Source organism: Triticum urartu, chromosome 7A (assembly GCF_056163025.1).
Source record: "Triticum urartu cultivar PI428250 chromosome 7A, HENAU_Tu73, whole genome shotgun sequence".
Classification (NCBI taxonomy): domain Eukaryota; kingdom Viridiplantae; phylum Streptophyta; class Magnoliopsida; order Poales; family Poaceae; genus Triticum; species Triticum urartu.
Window position 1 is genome coordinate 94,913,484 of NC_141879.1, and position 25,376 is coordinate 94,938,859.

General features: G+C 46.8%; 1 protein-coding gene and 1 pseudogene across 1 annotated transcript; both read right to left on the reverse strand.

Moving 5' to 3' along the window:
- Window positions 1-1,566: 1,566 nt before the first annotated feature.
- LOC147958173 (uncharacterized) lies at window positions 1,567-24,813 on the reverse strand. The gene is made up of 2 exons (XM_087534822.1): window positions 24,427-24,813; window positions 1,567-1,698 (listed from the first exon to the last, which is right to left on the reverse strand). The coding sequence occupies exons 1-2, from the start codon at window positions 24,811-24,813 to the stop codon at window positions 1,567-1,569; spliced, it is 519 nt and encodes a 172-aa protein (XP_087390948.1).
- On the reverse strand, window positions 22,124-23,194 carry LOC147958174 (uncharacterized; annotated as a pseudogene).
- Window positions 24,814-25,376: the final 563 nt, after the last annotated feature.

Here is a 25,376-nt window from a genome sequence, read left to right on the forward strand (position 1 = left end):
TTATTTATGTCCTGGCAACACGATCACACTATTTGCATTGTAAGCAACGGTTCATCACTTTTGAACCTTGTTTATTTATTACATTTCCTTGCATCTATTTCAAATGCTTCTTCACAGCCATCACCTGGTTACTATAATGTATTTTCGAGACATGCAGGTCAGTTTTTATTTCCAGTGAACATCAGAAAAGATTTTGAACGAAATGCACATGACATCATGTCCTGAAAGAAAAGGCAAGTTCTCTTAAATAAAGAAAAACACCCCTTTAGTTTGAAGCCTGAAGTGAATGGTTGCACTCAAAAATAGTTCATCCATTATCAATTATTCACAATTTGTACTTAGTTTAATTAGTATTAGAAGTAATATCTTGCTCAAATGCACTCTCAGTATGTCACGCTATTGCTAAGGCAACTGACAGAGTACAGAGAACTTTACCTTCCAAAAAATAATTGGATCAACAGTACTTACAACGACTCGTTTCTGTCCGGCTGATGGAAAAGCTTGAATGGCATGGCACAACGTGCATTGATGAATGCCACTATACAGGGCTATATTAATGCAGGGGAATAGCAAATACTATACGTATACGAGAGAGGCTTGCATGCATGCACTCAGATCTTTAATTGAATCAACGGTGCATGCATGCACGGTACCTCCCGTACATGGGAGAATAGCTTTTCTCCTAGACTAACAGAAGATTTGTGCAGCAGGCATTACCGTGTCCAACATGCTATTGAATTGCATTTGCTAATCCCCATGCCATTTAAGATTGAAACTGCCGAATCCTAGGTAAAAGTATTTGTATAGGATGACTATTTATTTCATACCTTATTCTGCATGCATGAAGGCAGTATCTTAATTTTCATACATAACTTATTTGTGGTGTGAGTATCTTAGGGCCTGTTGGTTCCAAATAAGTCACCAACTTATAAGTCGAAAAGTGAAAAAGTGACTTATTTTGCCAAACGGACCCGACTTATAAGTCACCCCAACTTATAAGTCATAAGTTGCTCCACCCCAACTTAAAACTTATAAGTCACCCGCTTTTGCGTGGGTCCCATCACTTTTACATTAAAAAACAAGGTGGAAAGGTGTGGTCAGGTGACTTATAAGTCAGGTGACAACCAAACAGGCGTGACTTATAAGTCATTGGTTTTAAGTCACCTGACTTATAAGTAAGGTGACTTATTGGAATCAAACAAGCCCTTAATTTAGTTCACTCATGAAGGCAGTTGATTAGCAGTCTAAATCAAAACTAGCAGGTAGCTTTCGCACACACAAATGGGATGGTGCACCTTAAAATGAATTCAAGACAGTCATCCGAACCTCTCTAGCCTCCTCATGTATATTTTTTCGAAAAGAGGGACTCCCCGGCCTCTGCATCGAAATGATGCATAGGCCACATTTATAGATAAATAAAGAGGTTCAACAAGGTCTTATAGTTTGAAAACAGAAAAATGGCAAGCTCACAAAGAGCCACAATGCCAAAAACAAAATGCCCAAAAGCCACAAGCGGCTGGCAGAACAACGATAGGTAAACTAATCGCCTATCCTATTACATGACCATCATCCAAACCGGTTGAAGATATCCCGCGCTACCATCTTCCATCGAACAGATCCAGTAACCAAACGCTCACTGGCCTCCGTAGGAGTGAGTAATGACCACATACGGATCAGCGCAGTAGCTCGGAATAAAACCTGCAAAAAATGAATAGTTGTTGTTCTGTTAAAAGCCAAATCGTTTATGCAGTTCCAAATTGCCCATAACAACGCACATATCTCTACGCGAATGTGTCTAGCTGTTTCGGACTCTATCCCAACAAGCCACGTTCCAAATAACGTACTAACCGAATTCGGAGGAGTAATGTTAAAGGAAATTTGCACCGTGCGCTACAAAACTCTCGCCAATGGGCAATCAAAGAAGAGGTGCTTGATAGTTTCATCCCGATCACAAAAACTACACCTAGTAGATCCTGTTCAGTTGCACTTAATCAAATTATCCTTTGTTAAAATGACTTGTTTATGTACAAACCACATAAACACTTTAATTTTCTAAGGAACTTTGACTTTCCAAACATGTTTGGAACTAGGAATAGAACTAGAGTTAATGACATCGATATACATCGACTTGACTGTGAACTCTCCAGACCTAATAAGCTTCCAACACAACTGATCGGGCTGATGAGCTAGCTGAACCTCCATCAGTCTACTCACCAAATGATGCCATGCTTCCCACCGGTCGCCAACAAGCACCCTCCTAAACTGAATATTAAGGGGAATTGACTGCATAATCATTGCAACAAGAGCATCACATCGTTGAACAATACGATACAGGGGTGGATACTGAAGCGCCAATGGCGTTTCACCAAGCCAAGTATCCTCCCAGAAGCGAGTGGTGTTTCCATTACCGACAATAAACTTTATTCTATTAAAGAAGGCAGCTTTGACTCTCATAAGCCCCTTCCAAAACGGCGAGTCAGTCGGTCTCACTGTCACCTGGGACAAAGTCTTGGACTGCAGATATTTACTACGGAGAATCTGCACCCATGTTGCCTCAGTCTTAACTGATAACTTATACAGCCACTTACTGAGAAGACATCTGTTGTTGACTTCAAGATTCTCAATACCAAGGCCCCCTGGTCCTTTGGTCGATAGATGATATCCCATTTAGCGAGTCGGCATTTTCTCTTTAGTTCATCACTCTGCCAGAAGAATCGGGATCGATAGAAGTCCATCCTTTTCCTAACCCCAACTGGTACTTTGAAGAAAGATAAGAGAAACATAGGCATACTCGTGAGCACCGAATTAATAAGAATCAATCGGCTTCCATATGACATGAGTTTGCCCTTCCAGCAACTCAGTTTCTTCTCTAACCGAGCCCTGATGCACTTCCATTCTCTGTTTGTCAGCTTACGATGGTGAATGGGTATACCTAAGTAGGTGAAAGGTAGTGCCCCCAATTCGCATCCAAACAATTGCCTATAAGCCTCTTGTTCCTCATTGGCTCCACCAAAACAGAACACCTCGCTTTTATGGAAGTTAATCTTCAATCCGGTCAATTGTTCAAATAAGCATAACACCAGCTTCATATTTCTCGCTTTTGCCAAGTCATGCTCCATAAAGATGATTGTATCATCAGCGCACTACAGGATGGACACACCACCATCAACTAGATGAGGCACCAAGCCAACTACCCGACCGGCCTCCTTTGCCCTACCTATCAGGATTGCCAACATATCAACCACAATGTTGAACAGAATAGGAGACATTGGATCACCTTGTCGCAGGCCCTTATGTGTCTAGAAATAATGACCTATGTCGTTAATCACTTTAATTCCAACACTCCCTTTTTACGTGAAAGATTCTACCTGGCGTCGCCAAGCTTCATCAAAACCCTTCATGCGTAAGGCCTATTGAAGGAAAGGCCATTTGACTTTATCGTACGCTTTCTCGAAATCAACCTTGAAAACAACACCATCAAGTTTTTTCGTGTGAATATCATGGAGCGTTTCATGAAGAACCACAACCCCTTCTAGGATGTTCCTGTCCGGCATGAAAACAGTTTGAGTAGGCTGCACCACAGCATGCGCAATCTGTGTGAGCCTAATAGTCCCGACCTTGGTAATTTTTTTGAAACTAACATTAAGAAGATAGAAGGGCCTGAATTGCTCGATTCTCACAGCCTCTGTTTTCTTAGGAAGCAGGGTTATCGTTCCAAAATTCAGTTGAAATAGCTGATGTTGTCCAGAGAATAAATCATGGAACATCGGCAACAGATCCGCTTTAATGATATGTCAGCACTTCTTATAAAACTCAGAAAAAGGAGCAGCTAAAATATCATTCTCAACAACAGTAAGTTGAGACATATCCTCAATCCTAGACTCGTCCAGAGACACACAGTTATCCTCTGGAGGCCCAAACAACTGCTTGTAATACTCAGTAATGTATAATTTTAGGTTCTCCTGACCAAGAATCGTTCCTTCATCTTGTTCAAGCTGAAAGATCCTCTTCTTCCTGTGTTTTCCATTGGCGATCATGTGAAAGAATTGAGTGTTCGCATCCCCCTGCACTACTCTTCGGACCTTGGCCCGCAATGCCCACTTTAATTCTTCTTCACGAAGAAGCTCTTTCAGCCTCATCTCTGCGTCAAGCTCGGCATGAAGCTCTGGGGCTGGCAGAACCGTGGTTTCTGCTTTTACATCTAGGGACTGAATAAGGGTAAGGAGTCGTTCCTTTCCGACCTTATAGATCCCGCTAAGATGCTTAGCCCACCCACGTAGAAAACTTCTCAGGTGCCTAATCTTATTCAGCCGACGCTCAAGCGAAGTGCTGCCTCCTACATCCTTAGCCCACTCTCTGGCTACAAGATCAAGGAATCCTTCTCTTTCAAACCAAGCAAGTTCGAATGAAAATAAATTTTTGTTACCCAAGTGTGTGGCCTCACCAGAGTCAACAAATAAAGGCGTGTGGTCAGAAATACCACGAGAAAGTGCCTGAACTATTACACAGGGAAATTTATGTTCCCATTCGACACTAGCCAGTACATGATCCAACTTTACAAACGTCAGATTTGGCATCGCGTTAGCCCAGGTGAACTTTCTTCCCAAAAGCTCTATCTCTCTCAGATCCAATCTTTCAATGATAGTATTAAACATGAACGACCATCTGCCGTCAAAGTTATCATTGTTCTTCTCATCACGCCTTCTAATGATGTTAAAATCACCCCCACCAGGATTGGAAGCTGCTCAGAGCCGCAAATCCGAACTAGATCAGCCAAGAAATCAGGTTTGAGTTCGGGCTGTGCGGCACCATATACCGCCACCAGAGCCCAATTAAACCCATTAGCCTTCGACTGCACCCTAAACTTAACAGTAAAATCTCCCATGAACACACTTCGGACTTCGAGTGAATCACATCTAACTCCGACTAAGATCCCACCCGATCTTCTTCGCGGTGGTAGACAATGCGAGTCAAAATCAATACCGCCCGATAAAGTATAGCAAAATTGTGGCGAAAAACTATCTCTATCGGTTTCCAATAATGCGATAAAGTCCAACCTATGCTCGATAGATGCCTCTGCAAGAAACCTTCTTTTAGCCAAGTCTTTGAGACCTCTGCTGTTCCAAAAGATTCCTTTCATATCTCGTCATGGAATTTTTTAGCCGTGCGGATCCTAGCACTCCTACGCACTGCGGACGTCGGGTAGATCTTCCGCTTCCATTTGCGTTTAGGAATGATCTCACTTTCCAGCCGGTCCTCACAACCAGGCTCAGGAGGTCTTGCTACAACATTCTCAAAACTCTCATCCTCCTCCTCAGGCTCACGGAAGGTAGGAGCAAGATCCGCACAAAAATTATCAAGCACCTGCACCCCCAAAGCATCAGTATCGGAATCATTCATGGGTTTAACCGCGGCTAAGTTACGAATCATCTCGAAAGCCCGCTCTGCCTCTAAATCCAGGATATCATTAACGGAATTTGAAATTTCACTATCATTATTACCTAGAGAAATTCCTAATTGGTTTGCATTATTAACAATCCCATCAATAAAAAATGCAAGATGGAATTTGAGGTATTAACCGACATACCAGTAGTGACCTCAACGTCACAAAGCTTGGCCGCCCTCATGGCGCACCGCTGCTGTATGTCGTCAACCTCCGGATAGTCCTGAAGACGGCAACTCAACCGTCGCCCCTCAGCAACCGGGTCTGGAATCCCGTCGAACGCAATCTCCTCCTCCCGAGAGATCCTACCCGGGGTGGGGCCTCCAGCTTCACCCCGAACACGCAGTCGGTCATCCTCCAGCGACGGGCCAGCGGGACCACCGGGAAATAGTGGGGTGCTCAACGGCACCGCCGACGTCTGTGGCGCTCCATGGCAGAGAGACGGCACCAAGCCGGTGGATGGGGGAGCATGCACTGGTAGAAAAAGGGCCTGTTGTCCCGGTTCGTAAGGGCCTTTTGTCCAGGTTCCTGAACCGGGACTAAAGGGTCGGTACTAATGCCCTGTCCCTTTAGTCCCGGTTCAATCCAGAACCGGGACTGATGGGCCTCCACATGGCCTGTGCGTGGAGCCCAGGCAGGAGACCCTTTGGTCCCGGTTGGTGGCACCAACCGGGACCAATAGGCATCCACACATCAGCATTTCTGTGGCTGGGGTTTTTTTTTGAAAGGGGGGCGGGTTTTGGGGGTTTTGGGGGGTTAATTTAGGTATTTCATATATTGTGTTAGCTAACTATAATTAATAGAGAAAAGTGTCGTCTCTTATGTCCGTGCTTGGTCGACGCTACGTACTATACATACGTATAGAGAGGACTAGACACGCTAGCTAGCTAGTAAGCAAACGAAGGAAACAGAAGATCGTCATGAACATAGATGCATACAGAGAGAAGTGATATCGACCACCTCTCCTTCTCCGAGAGATTGGTCGAACAACAAGTTCTCGTATATCTATCCGACACTACCGGCTACATATATACAATAATTATCTCTTACAAATATAATCATACGGACTCATGGTCCACATAGTATTCTCCGTCTTCAGCGATCACGTGGTCAAGAAAGAATGCCGCCAATTCCTCTTGAATTGCTCGCATGTGAGCTGGTGCTAGGAGTTCAACCCGCTTCCGAAACATCTAATTTGAAGAAGGGGGTCAATACATATATATATGAATGAATGAAACTCAACACAAATGATGGTAATAAAATAAAATTGTGAATTTTGTTATTTACGTACTTCATATTGTTCGTAAGTGCAGCCCCGCTCACAGGTCGTGTGGCGGATGGACTCGCAAATGTAGTATCCACAGAAATCATTCCCTTGTTCCTGCCACAACCACTTTACAAGAAATAGAGGTCAATCAAACTGATAAGCAAGAATGCCAAATCAATAGGAGATGCGCGGAACATGCTACTATAGTACTTACTTTCGGGTGTCTAAATTGCAGCTTCTTCGGGAGTCCTGGAGCTTTTTTGGAGAATTTTTTGCAAACCCTGCCAGACAAACAAAACAATTACTTGATATATCAGGAAATGAACAAAGTTGCTGATATGGTGGATAATGATCGATTTAACTTACTTCTCGATCATTTGAGTCATGTCCGCATAGTCCTGGGGATCTTTTTGTATTGAGTCTAAGACGGTTACTAGTCCCTGCTCAAGCTTAATCTCTAGGAGAATATAGTGGTAACTGCACAGGCATGCATAACTCATCAGTTACATTACTATAACCTTGACTAATATATAAGGGAAACCGAATATGCACAAAACAGTAACACTCACTTGAAGTTGTAAGGAAAGAGTATTATATCTTTGTTTTCATTTATTACCAACGATCGTAGCAAGTTGGCCTCGGTAGCTGCGGCATGAAATTTAACCTGAGTTGCATCTATGAGATATGTGTTAATGAACCCAATATCACCGACTTGTCTTTTCTTCAATTCAGCAATCTTCAAGCTGCATAATATAGTGAGGATGATTATAAATACATCCAATGAAAGAGCTTATCTATATAGAGAGATTTAATGACAGAAGTAGTACTACTTACAGACAGTAGCAGGTGACCATTGTTTTATCGAGGGCCAATTGATTGAAAAACTGAAAGAACTCCTCAAATGGAACAGGCAACAGTTCAATTCCAATGAGGTCATGCTCCTTTTTAACTTTCACATACAAAGTACTGCTCCCCCCAGAGTCTCTGCAGATTTTCATGTACCAATCATGCAATCTTCGCATTATCGTTGATAGAGATCTTTCATCTTTGACGAGAGGCTTCCCGTACTCGTATCTTTGTATCTGCACCTCCATGAAATCATAATGTACATCGTCGGGCAGGTAATCGCCAAGATTGCTATAACCGGGCACCATCCTCGGATCATTAGCGACGTTGTCACTTGGCACCTTGAGCGGGGGGCACGATTGCATCGCTTGTTCGCCGAGCTGGGCAATTTGTTTCCCAGCTCGTCGTTCTTTCAGCCTTTGATCACTGACAGTACTTCCCGACCGCTCCGCTTCGGCAAATTCCTTTCCAATAATGCGCTCATAGTTTCCTTTCGGCGGAGACTTGGGTGGTTTGCCAGGGCAGCCAGAGTGCGCTTCGCTTTCACCGGATCTACCTTCTCCTCCGGAGGTGGATGTTTCTTTGCTTTCACCCCTTCAAAGTAGTTCCTCACTTCTTCTCGTGCGATCTCGGTGTTCTCCTCTGGGGTCCTCTCGTATGGTAACTTCTCTGGAGTCTTCAGAGAAGGACCGAATCTGTATTTCCTCCCGCCTCTGGCTGTACTGCTAGACGCCGGCAGAGCAGACAGAGCGGTTGTCTTCTTTACTTTCTTACGAGGCGGAGGAGAAGGACTACGACGCGCCGGAGCAGCCGGAGCGGCGGCAGGTCTCTTCTGCCCTTGCTGACGAGGCGGAGAAGGAGGAGGCTGGCAGCTCGGGCGCGTCGGCGTAGGCGGAGAAGGAGGCGGAGTGCCGCCACGCGCGGAGAAGGAGCCGGTCGAGTGCCCTGATCGTCACTCGCTGGAGGAGGAGGCGGTGGAGGAGGCGGGGTGCCCTGACTCGTCGGAGGAGGAGGCGGTGGAGGAGACGGAGTGCCCTGACTTGCCGGAGGAGGAGGAGGAGGCGGAGGCGTCCAGTTTGGAAGGTTGATGAGCTCCTTCCGCCATAGGCATGGAGTCTTCAGAGCAGACCCCAGCCTAGTCTCCCCTTCACCGGTAGGGTGGTCAAGCTGGAGGTCCTCAAATCCCTTCATTATTTCATCCACCATCACCCTAGCATATCCTTCTGGAATCGGCCGCAGTGAAAAGTTGCGCCGGGTTCAGTAGGATAAACAGAGCCAACAGCCGCCTTAACCTTCAAATTCATCCATTGCGTCATAACGTGGCAATTTTGAGACTCCGTGATAGCATCCACGGGATAGCTGGCAGGAGCCGTCAAGGCATGCTCCGGCTGAAGCAGCTCGGTGGAAGCCATGCTGCTTCTCCGCTGAGATGGCGTGGTAGCTTCGGGGGAAGCTTCGGCAGTACGTTTGCTGCGATTTGCTTCTCGTTCCTCTATCGCTTATACCCATGCTTGCAGCGCCTGCATTTCGGTCTGATGCAATTTTTTCCTCCTCTCCTGGGATTTGTAACCGCCTGCGTCCGGAAACCCAACCTTCCATGGAATGGAGCCTGGCATGCCTCGTGTCCGTCCAGGGTGCTCAGGATTCCCGAGGGCCATTGTGAGCTCGTCGTTCTCTCTATCTGGAAAGAATGTCCCTTGCTGCGCTGCTTCGATATACTGCTGAAGCTTCCTGATTGGTATGTCCATTTGATCGTTCGTCCAAATGCACTTCCCTGTTACAGGGTCCAAGGTTCCGCCAGCCCCGAAGAACCAAGTCCGGCAACGGTCTGGCCAGTTAATTGTCTCTGGTTCGATCCCTTTATCAACCAGATCATTCTCAGTCTTGGCCCACTTAGGCCGGGCTACGAGATAGCCACCTGACGCCGTGCGATGGTGATGCTTCTTCTTCGCAGCATTTTGCTTGTTTGTCGCCGACATCTTCTTACTCTTTTCCGATATCTTGTGGGCCACAAATGCGGACCAGTGATCTCTGATCTTCTCATATCTGGCCTTGAATTCTGGTGTCTCTTTATTTTCGACAAACGTATTCAGCTCTTTCTTCCACCTCCTGAATAGTCCTACCATCCTTTTAAGAGCAAAAGACTTGATTAATTGCTCTTTAACTGGCTTCTCTGGATCATCCTCTGGCGGTAGGGTGAAATTTGACTTGAGCTCAGTCCAAAGATCATTTTTCTGCATATCATTGACATAAGACACCTCAGGGTCTTTTGTAGCCGGCTTTAACCATTGCTGGATTGTGATCGGGATCTTCTCCCTAACCAAAACCCCGCACTAAGCAACAAAAGCGCTCTTTGTCCGGAGGGGTTCAATCGGTTGGCCGTCGGGCGCGATTGCTATGATCTCAAACTTTTCATCCGAGCTCAACTTTTTCTTCGGGCCTCATCTCTTTACCGAAGTTGTGCTCGATTCGGAGGGCTAGAAAAAAGAACAAAGACTAGTGATCTACACATTTGTAAATTTATTATATAAATCTTCTGCCTAATTAAGCCTTTAATATACTTTGCCAATAGGAACTTGTTCCCAGAAAAGGATTAGTACAATATAACTGTAGGTATGCACACTGTCATCCAAACATTGTAATAGTGCATTATATAAAACAATTTATGTTACATTTGTGTAGCACAAAAATTTCCAAGCTTGGCTCATAAATATGCTAACCTAATTAAATTAATCAGGATTCAATCCAAAAGAAAAAGGACAACAACCAATATAAGTTATCAGTATCACTTAATTTTGAATGATATTTTAGTTGTGATAACAAAAAATACGTTTGACGACTTTGACTTCATAGTTGGATAACTAACAATCAATGACTTTTCTACAGAAAGTAAACTACTAATGTATAAGAAAATCAACATCCATGTTATGTTAGTTATCGCTACTATGTCACCCTCTATATGTTACTTAACCGAATATTCAATTGAACCTTATGAAAATTATTTCACTTTCGAGATATTTCATTAAAAAACTGTAGGTCAACATTTTTCCAAAATGAACAGTTCTTTTTGCATAAGGATAAACATGCATTGCTTTTTTTAAATAATTGTTAGCTCTTCTGAAGCCAATGCTTTACTAAGATTTCAGTCCTACTCAACTTCATCCTAACAGATGTACGGAGGATGACTTGAGTAGGCAATAGTCTGTGTGGAAAAAATACATGGTATTTATTGCAAATATAAATTAGTTTAAACATGAATTATATTTTTATGAGATATTAATTCCTTTACACGTACAAAAAAATTTGGCGACTGGGGTTTTCTATTTTTCTCAGACGGCAACATATTATGTTTGCCTTGCCTCTAGTACTAATTTTTATACTCCAATACAAACTACTAATTACGTAAAACAATAAATCGCTAGTAAAGAAAAATAAATCATGGAAAATAGATGCATGTAGCGTGACATACATGATTTTGCAAACAGACCACTGAATACTTCTCAGTCGGATCACCTAATAGCCACTTGTTTAATACGACTGTTGTTACTGAACTATTTCCTACTCTACAGAAGATAACACATTTTTCTTTGCCTAAGGTCAGAATTTAATAGTTTGAACATATATTAATGTGGTCTACGATTGAATGAAAGGAAACATATCTTCAGACCCATTCAGTGAAGGCTTCAGCTTCGGCAAGACTTTCAAAACTTGTAAGTTGCAGCCACATGAAGCATCGGCATAACATAACTGCCACCACACGAACAGGTCAATCGATGAATCTACCATTGTTGTCTGTGTGCGACTTCTCGGTCGAAAATGCTACAATGGCTAGACGACCTACCATGCTGCATCAATCTCGAGTATCGACATAGCCAACATCATAAATGCCAACTACAGGACCGATGTGATCGTCACCAAGGACATTAGCAAATGATGCACATGCTGGACTTGACGGAAGTCTACTGGAGCACTTCATCGCCGTTTTGATCAGTCGTGGTGGATGGACTCAGCTTGGCTAAGAATTTTGTGGTGGCCGTTTGTAGCAAGACTGAAGGTGCTGTGAAGAGGAGACTGTTGTACATGACAAAGGAGGAGACAGTAGCATATGCGTGGCAGGTGAAAAGATAGAACCACAGAAGCGTGTGAGGTACTTTGACGACAGCACGGCCCGATTGTTCTGATGTAGATCCTCCCTTCTGCAGCATCATCAACAATGCGGCTGTTCCTTCTGATTAAACGTTTAAACTACCGTCAATGAACCCTCTTCTCTGATACATGGTATGCACAGCAGAATCAATCAGCCAAGATTGTTCTGTACGTGTGTGTTCAAATTATTAGAGTCAACTTTCTGCAACGATCGATCAAGCAAATATTGAACGTCAAGTTTGAGTACGTGCATGCTGCTGTTATAAAATAGCACAGGCTAGTAGTAATGTAAGAGCACAAATCAGCTTGCTTCGCCGACTCTTCATTGTTGTTTCCGAAAACACTCTAGCATGAGGATGTGCTAACTGATTGTATGCATAAACAAATTTGCATCCCTTAATCACAAAGTATATCTTCCAAATAGGTTTGGCATCTAGAACGAACATGAACTTGTGTTTGGACTTCGATGGGGCAAGAGTTTGGTTGAAGCTAGAGCGGAAATCAGATTGGTTTCGTCAACTCTTCGTTGTTGTCTCTGAAAACACTCTAGCGTGAGGATGTGGCGATGTGCAATCTCATTTTAAGCATCAACTAATTTGCATCCTTTAATCACAAAGTATCTTCCAAATAGGATTGGCATGAAGAACAAACATGAACCTGAGTTTGGACTTTGATGGGGCTAGAGGACCACCACCATCCCACATCATGACCTTAAGCAGGCGTCAACCCCCTGTCATCCAACTATCAAGAACGGCTTGAATTTATCCTGCTGGATGTTGGAGGGTAGGAGCATGCCCTACATCTTTACAAACCCTAGCTCCAGGTACGGTGGACAACTTGGAGGCGATGCATACTAGATTGTAGTTTAGTTGGGACCTCCTGCTCTGCCGCATCAATCAACATGGATAGAAGCCAATGCATCGTGGTTGTGACGTCCTCGTCCATAAGGTCTTTGAGATTGTAGAAGTACGGAAGAAGGAGGATGTGGAGGACCAGCGCATTGGGGAGGATGAGGAGGAGCATATTGGGGAGGATGAGAAGGACCAGCACTCACACGTGGATATCTCGATCTGCAGAGCCGGAAGTTTCTCAAGATCTTGGAAACCATAGGATTTGGTGGTAGACCTGCTAAAATTTCAGTTTTTTTAGTCTATCCTAGATTGAACGTGCAGTATATATAGAGTCCAACCGTGAAAGGGTTTGTTTTTCCCAGGATTGAATCGTGCATGCTATATAGAGTACGTGAAGGATTATGGGAGTTCTCTGAAAAAGAGAAAAGAGTGCGTGGGTTCCTAGAATAATAATAGAATAGAATAGATGTGTACATACCAAAACAATGAATGCATAAATTAGCTAGTCAGCAGAAGCTTAACTAATATATATACCTGGCCGGACTCGGTTCAGTCACCGGAGAGGTCATCACGGTCTCCTTCTTGCACCGGCATTGGGTCACCGGAGCCGTCCTCACGGTCTCCTTCTTGCACCGGCATTAGGTCACCGGAGCCATCATAATCATAGCCAGCTGCTTCCAGACCATCGGTGTCGTTGAGAAACAACGAGACGACGGCATCACTTCCTTGTGCGATTATGTCCCCCAACAACTCTTCTTGTACTTCGTCTCGGGCGGTGTCCATAGTTTCTACAAATATTGACAACATGGCAATTATTATTCAAACATGACAGATGGATATATTAGTGGCAAACGTAGAACTAATATTAATTAATGGCCTCGACGGTGCTTCTCTAGGGTTTGGGGTGGCCTCGACGCTGCTTCTCTAGGGTTTGGGGTGGCCTCGACAACGCTTCAAGGATAAAAAAAGAAGAGGAAGAAGAAGAAAAAAAGAGGTGAAGAAAGAATAGAGGAGTAAGAACTCCTCTATTCTTTCTTCACCTCTTTTTTTCTTCTTCTTCCTCTTTTTTTTTATCGGGAACGAGGGTCGTCGAGGGTCACCGAGCGGTAGAGGAAACCCTAAATAGCAAGTATCGTCGGTGTGAGATACATGTGGCCGTCGGTGTCGGACACTACATCCACGTCCCACAAGTGACGCGGGCTTCGACGCCCACGTCACTTGTGGGACGTGGATGTAGTGTCCGACACCGACGGCCACATGTATCTCACACGCACGATACTTGCTATATAGGGTTTCCTCTACCGCTCGGCGACCCTCGACGACCCTCGTTCCCGATAAAAACAGAGGAAGAAGAACTCCTCTATTCTTTCTTCTCCTCTTTTTTTTGTCTTCCTCTTCTTTTTTTATCCTCTTCTTCCTCTCATGTTCGACGACCCTCGACCCCTCGGCGACCCGAGACCCCCTCTCGACCCCCTCATGTCGAAGTTATCGGGTAGGGGGTATATCGACAATGACATACCCGATACATACATACATACATACATACATACATACATACATACATACATACATACATACATGAACAAAATTAATATCTACTAATTAACATCCTAAATAAAAAAACTAATACATATAGGAAGAAGAAGAAAAAAGAAGAGAAGAAAGAATAGAGGAGAAGACTTCCTCTTCTTCCTCTCCTCTTCTTCTCCCTCTTCTTCCCCTTCTTCCCTCGACCCCCTAAACTAGTTCTCAACCCTCGACCCCCTAAACTAGTTCTCAACCCTCAACCCCCTAAACTAGTTCTCAACCCTCGACCCCCTAAACTAGTTCTCGACCCCCCCCCCCTCATGTCGAAGTTATCAAGGAGGGGGTATATCGACCCCCCCTCATGTCGAAGTTATCGGGGAGGGTTATATCGACCCCCCCTCCTATCGAAGTTAACGAGGAGGGGGTATATCGACAATGACATGCATACATGGAAAAAAATGCTATCCATCTATACGCACATAGCCACATACATATATACATGGAAATAATTCTATGAAAAAAATATGAAAAAAAATGCTATGAACAAAAAAATAATACACATAAACAAAACAATACATATATGAACAAAAAATGCTCTGAACAAAAAAAATAATACACATATATGAACATCTATACATACATATAGCCACATACATATATACATTATATATACAAACAAAAAAATGAAAAAAATGATAAACAAGTGGCGGCGGCTCACAGCAGCGAGGTTGACCGGCGAGGGTGACGGCGGGGGCGGCGAGGGCGTCGGCGAGGGTGGCAGCGAGGGCGGCGGATGGCTCGGGGAGGAGGGCGGCGAGGGCGGCACGGGCTCGGGGAGGAGGGCTCGGGGACGACGGCGAGATCGGGGGCGGCGCGGGCTTGGGGACAATGGCGAGCTCGAGGGGCGGCGTGAGCTCGGGAAGGAGGGCTCAGGGACGACGGCGAGCTCCGGGGCGGCGCGGGCTCGAGGGCGGCGCGGGCTCGAGGGCGGCAAGGGCTCGGGGGCAGCGCGGGCTCGAGGAGCAGGCGGCGGCGGCGACGAGGAGCGGGCGGTGACGGCGACGGCGACCTCGGGGCGGCGACGGCGAGCACGGGCAGCCTGGCGGCGTCGTCGGGGCGGGATCGAAGAAACTGAACCAAATTTTTCACAAGCGTGGCTTATATAGACGGAGCATTGGTCACGGTTCATGGCACAAACCGTGACCAATGCCCCCCTTTAGTCCCGGTTGGTGCCACCAACCGAGACCAAAGGCCTCTTTTCAGCAGCCCAAAGGGCGGGAAGCGGCGGCCTTTGGTCTCAGTTGGTGGCACCAACCGGGACTAAAGGGAGGCATTGGTCACGGTTTGTGCCACGAACCATGACCAATGCCCCCCTTTAGTCCCGGTTGGTGCCGCCAACCGAGACCAAAGGCCTTGTGCGGCTGCTGCGTCGAAATTTTAGTCTCACCTCGCTAGTTGAGAGGGGTGCGCAGTGGTTTATAAGCCCCACTGCCACACCCCTCTCGAGCTCCTCTCCATTGCAGGCTTACGGGCCTAATTGTCACTGCTATGCCTGTGGGCCTACTGGGCCTCCTGCGGGCCTGAATCCTGGCCCTTGGATGGGTTTCTAGTCGTATTCAGGCCGTGGGGACCCAGTAGGTGGCATTTGTTTTTTGTTTTTTGTTGCTTTATTTATTTTTCTTTTGTTTTTTGCTTTATTTTTTAATTCTTTATGCTTTTAGTTTTAGAAAAATAATAAACTTTTTGTTAATGCCATTAGTTTTCAAATTTGAAAACACTTTTTTTGTTTTTTTTTGTTTTCTTTGTTGCTTTATTTATTTTATTTTGTTTCTACTTACAACAAAATACTTATTGCTGCTATTGTTTCCAGTTTTTTTGTTTTGTTTTCTGCATTATTTATTTTCTTTTGTTTTTTGCTTTATCTTTTTATTCTTTTTGCTTCTGGTTTTAGAAAAATTATAAACTTTCTGTTAGTGCCATTAGTTTTCAAATTTGAAAACACTTTTTTAGGTTTTTTGTTTTCTTTGTTGCTTTATTTATTTTATTTTGTGATTAACTTTACTATAAAAATAGTTTTTTTCCTATTTTTTTGATTTGTTTTTTGCATTATTTATTTTCTTTTGTTTTTTGCTTTAATTTTTAATTCTGCTTGCTTTTAGGTTAGCAAAATTATAAACTTTCTGTTAGTGCCATTTTGTTTTAGAAAAATTATAAACTTTCTGTTAGTGCCATTAGTTTTCAAATTTGAATAGTTAAAATTTGAATTCTTTGAAATTTGTGTGAATCACAAGTTTGTGATTAACTTACTAAAAAAATGAGAATAGATGCGCTTATAGAGAAAATTCAACCTAAATTCATAGTAAATTTCTATGAATTTCAGAGAAATTCACTATGAATTTAGGTTAAACTTTTCTCTATTAGGGCATCTATTTTCACTTTGGGAGGAGCTTAACAAGGCAGAGAGGGGAGGGCTTATAAACCGGTGTAAGCCCCCTTCGGTTGGCGAGGTGGGACTAAACTCTGCCCGCAACGAGGACCAACCCTTTAGTCCCGGTTTGTGGCCCAAACCGGGACTAATGGTTAAGGGCCAGGGGCGAGAAGCAAAATTATAAACTTTCTGTTAGTGCGATTAGTTTTAGAAAGTTGAAAGTTGAAAGTTGGCATGGGCCAGGGACTAATGGTCATGGTATTACGAGGGCCGAACCATAAGACATTAAAGCATTTCAAATGAACTCTGAAAAAGTTGAAAGTTGGCATGGTATCATAATTTCACCCACATAGCATGTGCATGTACAAAATGGACAATGGTAGCATGTTCGTGTGTTACAAAGTTGGCATGGTATCATCATAATAGTTGCGGGAGAAAGTCTTCACTTTTTCTTCGCATGTGTCATTTGCTTATTGCGCCGTAATCATGGATAATCTTCATTGTTTATCAGGATGCTTGGGTCAGCCTTGACATTGAAGGGAGGAATTTCATGAAACTTTTTATAATCTTCAGACATGTTTGTCTTGCCGTCCACTCCCAGGATGTCCCTTTTTCCTGAAAGAACTATGTGGCGCTTTGGCTCATCGTATGATGTATTCGCTTCCTTATCTTTTCTTTTTCTCGGTTTGGTAGACATGTCCTTCACATAGATAACCTGTGCCACATCATTGGCTAGGACGAACAGTTCGTCAGTGTACCTAAGATTTTTCAGATCCACTGTTGTCATTCCATACTGTGGGTCTACCTGTACCCCGCTGCCTGACAGATTGACCCATTTGCACTTAAACAAAGGGACCTTAAAATCAGGTCCGTAGTCAAGTTCCCATATGTCCACTATGTAACCATAATATGTGTCCTTTCCGCTCTCGGTTGCTGCATCAAAGCGGACACTGCTGTTTTGGTTGGTGCTCTTTTGATCTTGGGCGATCGTGTAAAATGTATTCCCATTTATCTCGTATCCTTTGTAAGTCAATACAGTCAAAGATGGTCCCCTGGGCAACAAGTACAACTCATCACAAACAGTGTTGTCACCTCTGAGACGTGTTTCCAACCAACTGCTGAAAGTCCTGATGTGTTCACATGTAATCCAGTCGTCGCACTGCTCCGGGTGTTTGGAGCGCAGACTGTTCTTGTGTTCATCGACATACGGGGTCACCAAATAGAGTTCTGTAGAACTGTGTAGTGTGCTTGAGACCAAGAAAATCCGTCCCTGCATATTATTGAGTCTCTTCCAAGAGTGCCTTTTCCAGTCAGTCTCCCCTCATACCGCGATTTAGGGAGACCTATCTTCTTAAGGCCAGGAATGAAGTCAACACAAAACCCGATAACATCCTCTATTTGATGGCCCATGGAGATGCTTCCTTCTGGCCTAGCACGGTTACGGACATATTTCTTTAGGACTCCCATGAACCTCTCAAAAGGGAACATATTGTGTAGAAATACGGGCCCCAAGATGAACTAGGACGTGCGTCATGATATTGAAGAAGGATGGTGGGAACACCAGCTCGAAACTGACAAGACATTGCGCCACATCACTCCTTAGCCTTGGTCCGATTTCTGGATTGATCACCTTCTGAGAGATTGCATTGAGGAATGCACGTAGCTTCACAATGGCTAATCAGATGTTTTCCGGTAGAAGCCCCCTCAATGCAACCGGAAGCAGTTGCGTCATAATCACGTGGCAGTCATGAGACTTTAGGTTCTGAAACTTTTTCTCTGGCATATTTATTATTCCCTTTATATTCGACGAGAAGCCAGTCGTGACCTTCATACTGAGCAGGCATTCAAAGAAGATTTCTTTCTCTTCTTTCGTAAGAGCGTAGCTGGCAGGACCTTTATACTGCTTCGGAGGCATGCCGTCTTTTTCGTGCAAACATTGCAGGTCCTCCCGTGCCTCAGGTGTATCTTTTTTCTTCCCATACACGCCCAAGAAGCCTAGCAGCTTCACGCAAAGGTTCTTCGTCACGTGCATCACGTCGATTGAAGAGCGGACCTCTAGGTCTTTCCAGTAGGGTAGGTCCCAAAATATAGATTTCTTCTTCCACATGGGTGCGTGTCCCTCAGCATCATTCGGAACAGCTAGTCCACCGGGACCCTTTCCAAAGATTACGTAGTGTAAATCATTGACCATAGCAACTACGTGATCATCGGTACGCATGGCGGGCTTCTTCCGGTGATCTGCCTCGCCTTTGAAATGCTTGCCTTTCTTTCGACATTGATGGTTGGTCGGAAGAAATCGACGATGGCCCAGGTACACATTCTTCCTGCATTTGTCCAGGTATATACTTTTAGTGTCATCTAAACAGTGCATGCATGCGTGGTATCCTTTGTTTGTCTGTCCTGAAAGGTTACTGAGAGCGGGCCAATCATTGATGGTCACGAACAGCAACGCCTTAAGGTTAAATTCCTCCTGTCTGTGCTCATCCCACGTACGTACACCGTTTCCATTCCACAGTTGTAAAAGTTCTTCAACTAATGGCCTTAGGTACACATCAATGTCGTTGCCGGGTTGCTTAGGGCATTGGATGAGAACTGGCATCATAATGAACTTCTGCTTCATGCACATCCAAGGAAGAAGGTTATACATACATAGAGTCACGGGCCAGGTGCTGTGATTGCTGCTCTGCTCCCCGAAAGGATTAATGCCATCCACGCTTAAAGCAAACCATACATTCCTTGGGTCCTTTGCAAACTCATCCTAGTACTTTATCTCGATTTTTCTCCACTGCGACCCGTCAGCGGGTGCTCTCAACTTCCCATCTTACTTTTGGTTCTCACTGTGCCATCGCATCAACTTGGCATGCTCTTCGTTTCTGAACAGACGTTTCAACCGTGCTATTATAGGAGCATACCACATCACCTTCGCTGGAACCCTCTTCCTGGGAGGCTCGCCGTCAACATCACCAGGGTCATCTCGTCTGATCTTATACCGCAATGCACCGCATACCGGGCATGCGTTCAGATCCTTGTATGCACCGCGGTAGAGGATGCAGTCATTAGGGCATGCATGTATCTTCTCCACCTCCAATCCTAGAGGGCATACGACCTTCTTTGCTGCGTATGTACTATCGGGCAATTCGTTATCCTTTGGAAGCTTATTCTTCAATATTTTCAGTAGCTTCTCACATCCTTTGTCAGCCACAGCATTCTCTGCCTTCCACTGCAGCAATTCCAGTACGGTACCGAGCTTTGTGTTGCCATCTTCGCAATTGGGGTATAACCCTTTTTTGTGATCCTCTAACATGCGATCGAACTTCAGCTTCTCCTTTTGACTTTCGCATTGCGTCCTTGCATCGACAATGACCCGGCGAAGATCATCATCATCGGGCACATCGTCTGGTTCCTCTTGATCTTCAGCAGCTTCACCCGTTGTAGCATCATTGGGCACATCGTTTGGTTCCTCTTGATCTTCACCAGCTCCCCCCGTTGCAGCATCACCGTATTCAGGGGACACATAGTTGTCATCGTACTCTTCTTCTTCGTCGTCTTCCATCATAACCCCTATTTCTCCGTGCCTCGTCCAAACATTATAGTGTGGCATGAAACCCTTGTAAAGTAGGTGGGAGTGAAGGATTTTCCGGTTAGAGTAAGACCTTGTATTCCCACATTCAGTGCATGGACAACACATAAAACCATTCTGCTTGTCTGCCTCAGCCGCATCGAGAAACTCATGCACACCCTTAATGTACTCGCAGGTGTGTCTGTCACCGTACATCCATTGCCGGTTCATCTGTGTGCATTATATATAATTAAGTGTCCAAATTAATAGAAGTTCATCATCACATTAAAACCAAAGTGCATACATAGTTCTCATCTAACAACATATAGCTCTCCAGAGCATCTAATTAATTAAACCATACATTGAAACTATGTAAAAAAATTCAATGCGAAAACAAATGCGATCATAATCACAACCAAGGTAACAATTGATCCAACGGCATAATGATACCAAGCCTCGGTATGAATGGCATATTTTCTAATCTTTCTAATCTTCAAGTGCATTGCATCCATCTTGATCTTGTGATCATCGACGACATCCGCAACATGCAACTCCAATATCATCTTCTCCTCCTTAATTTTTTTATTTTTTCCTTCAACAAATTGTTTTCTTCTTCAACTAAATTTAACCTCTCGACAATGGGGTCGGTTGGCATTTCCGATTCACATACATCCTACATAAATAAAATCTATGTCACGTTGGTCGGCATAATTTTCATAAACAATAAATGAACCAATAGTTATAAAGATAATATATATACCACATCCGAATCATAGACAGGACGAGGGCCGACGGGGGCGGATACCAAAACCATCGCACTATATAAGATGCAATAATAAAAGTAAGAAAACAATACAAGTATCTATGTAAACATACAAGTAAGAATATTTTTCCTTTCAGAAAGAAGATAAGAACAAGAGGCTCACCACGGTGGTGCCGGCGATGAGCTCGGCGCGGGTGATCGACGGCGGTGAAGATGGGGACGGGGCATGCCGGACCGCTAAACCTAGACAAATATTATGGAAAATGGAGCTTGGAGGTCGAGCTTGGAGAGGAGAAAGCTTAAGTAGTGTGCCTCGGGCATTCCATCGAACACCTTGTGTGCATAGGAGGTGAGCTAGAGCACCACCAAGCCCTCTCCCCCTCGGCCAGAGAAAAACAGAGCACTGGGGTGCTCTGCTCTCGAGCGAGGGGTATATATAGGCACCTCATTGGTCCCGGTTGGTGACATGAACCGGGACTAAAGGGGAGCCTTTGGTCCCGGTTCAAGCCACCAACCGGGACCAATGGTGGTGGGCCAGGAGCGAGGCCCATTGGTCCCGGTTCATCCCACCAACCGGGACCAAAAGGTCCAGATGAACCGGGACCAATGGCCCACGTGGCCCGGCCGCCCCCCTGGGCTCACGAACCGGGACCAAAGCCCCCATTGGTACCGGTTCTGGACTGAACCGGGACTAATGGGCTGACCCGGCCTGGACCAAAGCCCTGTTTTCTACTAGTGATGGGCAACCTGCCCGAGCTCCCCTCCCACCCCGGCCCGCCGGCAAGGACTCACCGACACCAGAGGAGGGCTGGCCACTCTAGGTGCTGCAGGAGAAGAGGGCCCCGAGCCCACCTGCCCCGAGCCCCCTCCAGAAAGCCGAACTGCCGCATGCAGCTCCGGCCTCACGAGAGGAGAAGAGGGTGCCGAGGCCACCTGCCCTGGACCCCCTCCCGAAGATAAAGCCTCCATCCCCGAATCCTCGTCCACCGCAATAGGAGAAGTGGGCGCCGAGGCCACCTACCCCGAGCCCCCTTCATAAAACGGGACCACCACCTGCAGCTCCGTCATCGCGACCGGAGAAGCGGCAACCGAGACCACCAGCCCCGGACCCCCTCCCGAGGGAAAGACCTCCACCGCCGGACCCTCGATCTGAGGAGAATCAACAACGTGGGAAGGAGCCTCCTCCTCCTCCTCTCCCCTGACCAAGATCGGCGAAGCCCCAAGGACGGGACTTGCAACATCCTCAAAATCCAAAGCAGGTAACGTGTGCTCAAGAACCTCGCCAGACTCCACTCACTCACTCCAAAGTCTCGGAGGCGCAGAAGCAAGCTCGAAAGACCCAAATCTTAGAGAAGTCGAAGGCACCGAAGAGGGTGGAACCGTCCCATCCCCGGTCGTCTGAGAAACAGACCCCGGTCCCTTGGACAACTCTCGTCCAGGATCATCGACCAGTGTCTCCTTAGCTCCCGCGCTATTATCTCCCTCGTGCATATCAACATCAGTCCCGTTAGCCACCTCGGCGAACATGCTCTCATCCTCAAACTCAATTACTAGGCTGTAAATCTAGTCTCGATATGACCACTTGTCCACATCAGGCACGAACTCAGTGTCCAAAATACTAACCAGTAGCCGAGCTACCCCGTGAGCTCTGGTAAAAGCCATATCCACTCGCTCAAGTTTCCCCACCATAATGCCCAAGCTAGCCGCGACCCTAGCATTTTGCATAGGCTTCGAGGGAGCCCCGGAAAAACGCAGCTAAGCCTGAGTAAGAGGCTTACCCTGAGGCTCAACCAGCTTCCACTCATGGAACTCGAGGATACCATTTGTACCCGGCACTTTGCACACCCCAAAACTCAACAGTCTCTGCAAATCCTCCACCGAAGGGAACTCAACCCTAAACACCTTTGCCTCGAGACTGACAAGCTCCCAATGGAAGTCCCTTGGAGCTAACTCCCGGAGCCGTTGCACTATCTGGGTCTCAGAGATCTCTCCTCTGGCCACTTTGATAATCCCAGTGGTCATGCTCTGAGCGTCGTCAGGAACCTCCCTCTCATTTGGAGACTCAAAGAACGTGAGTTCAGCACAATACACTCCATACATCATAAGAGACGGTGCCTGATCCCGCAAAAGCGGACATTCCCCCGAGTCATGTGCCGGTTTGCCACAAGTATCACATAATTCCGCCATGCACTCAGCGATAAAATGGCCCTTCTCGCCACAACGACAGCATAACATTTTTTCCTTCTTGCGTGCCCACTTGGACGCCCTATCTGAATCAGCCATGTCTGATGCCTCCACAGACACAGACCCCATGGTCTCATTCCCAGGTACCTCAACAATAGCGAGAGCCGTCACCACCTCCATAGCCTGACCGGACAACCCCGGCTCCTCGGCAGCCCCGCCAACGGCCGTCTGCTCAACAACAGCAGTCGGGGGAAGCTATCATGGACGATAGCGGCCACCTTGACCGCCTCGACCACCACGATGAGCACGGAAACCACCCCGGTGTCGATGTCCCAGGCCAGACGCCCCTTCAACAAAACCACTAGTAGGACCCATAAAAGGTCTCTCTGCCGAACCATCGCTCTGCCAAGCATATCCCCGACCACCACCCGTGGACGAGGAGCCCCAGTGTTGACCATCTTCATATGCATCAGCACCGGCGCCACCTGATTCTGTGACGGCCGGGCGACAAAGTGAGGCGGCCTCGCCCCGTACTGAGGCGTCGCCAGTCAAGGCTGCAGGCCGTTCGCCGGGGGCGCCGGCCTCAGTCCATGGGCCATGCCACCTCTGCCTGCAGCAGCAATCGAGGCCGAGTTCGGCCCCGGCGGACGAGCAACGACGTTCACTCCACCCCGACCCGCCACCGGCTGCGGCACCGCAACCGGCACCGGAGGCCGAGTACCCGGGGTAACACCACCGCGCCCAACCGCGCCATGCGACGCCCCGCCACCCACCTGCGGCCTAGGGCCGGTCAACTACGGGGCAGCCCGGCCAGCACCAGCACCAGGCAGCGGGGCAGTCCCACCGCGACCAGTTCCCGGCGGCGGACCATTCCCATCGCGGCCAGCTCCCGGCAGCGGAGCGATCCCACCGCGGCCAGCACCACCCGCCGTGAGACTTTTGCCAGATGGCGCAGCAGGCCCTCGGCCAGCCATGGCCACGAGGGGAGGGATGCGCCTAGCACGCCCAGCACCACGCTCGTGGAACCCCGGCCTGCCGCATCGAGGAACCCTAGCCCAAGACGATGGCAGAAACACTTGAGCGATCGTGCATGGGGCGATGCAGTGAAGAGGTGTAGGGATCGGGTTAGACTGGGCCACATACCCAGCTAACCCTGGCCCAACTACACTCTGGCCCAACTCACTCAGAACCGGCCCATCCACTCGCGCACCCAGCTCACAGCCCAGGAGGCGATTCAAAAGGTGCGCCCGCACCGCCGAGATCGCGATCGCTTGCCCAGCCGGCAATGGCGCCGCAGCCGCCACCGGCGTCCGGGAAGCGACAGCCCGGCGCGCAAATTTCTTTTTCCTCTTAACTGTAATCCAAGATTCCGTCCTAATCAAATCAAAAAGAGTAAGATTCGGAAGACTTACCGTCGGGAGGGGACCCTTCCACGGTCTGATTGCCGTCGCCGCCGTTTTCCGGTGAACTACGCGACGGATCATCTCTTTCTTCTCTCCCGCGTGCAGTCCAATTCTAGCCGGATCATCAGGTGGCAGAACTCTGTCGATCGTCGTAGCCACCTCGTCTTCGTCGTACCCTGAATTAAAAAACTCACATATCAGATCAGATGGAGTCGGTGATGGTGGAGAAGCCGCCGGGATCCCATCGTCGTCGCCGTCTGCATCCTCCTCATCGGAATCTGCAAGGGCCCAAAAACGGCCTCCAGTATGCCGGCGATCACCGGCGGTTAGGGGCGTCGTAGCCGCGGTCGCACCCACTTTCGCCCGCCCTGTCGCCCGCGCCTGCCAGTCGCCCATCTCGTGCCCCATACCTCATGTATATGGTAGGGTTATATTTGCTACCAGAGGGTGTTCCTGACTCGTTCGATAAAGACCTCTCTCGGTTTTTCTGACAAGCGATGAACAGCCGTCGGCAATACCATATGGTTAAGTGAGCCAAGATTTGCTTGCCTAAGAATCTAGGTGGGTTGGGCATCACTGACTCCCATCGTATGAATGTGTCTCTCATGCTTAGGTGGATGTGGAGTATCATCCGTGGGGAAGGGGCCTTTGGCAGCAGCTTCTTGAGGCAAAATACCTTCAGGGTGTGCCGTTACTTGTGTGCCCTTGCGTGGAGGGCTCCCAGTTTTAGAGGTCCATCCAGAAGATCAAGCTGGAGATTCATCTATGATTGTCCATTTCCATTGGCAATGGTGAAGGGGCCATTCTGGCTGGACCGCTAGGCCGATGATGCCCCACTATGCACGAGGTTCCCACGCCTCTTTGCCATCTACGTTGACCGTCGCTCATGTTGACCGTCGCTCATGGTCTCCGCGGCGGTCCAAAATGGAGACTGGAACATTTTGTTTTGTCGTTCATTG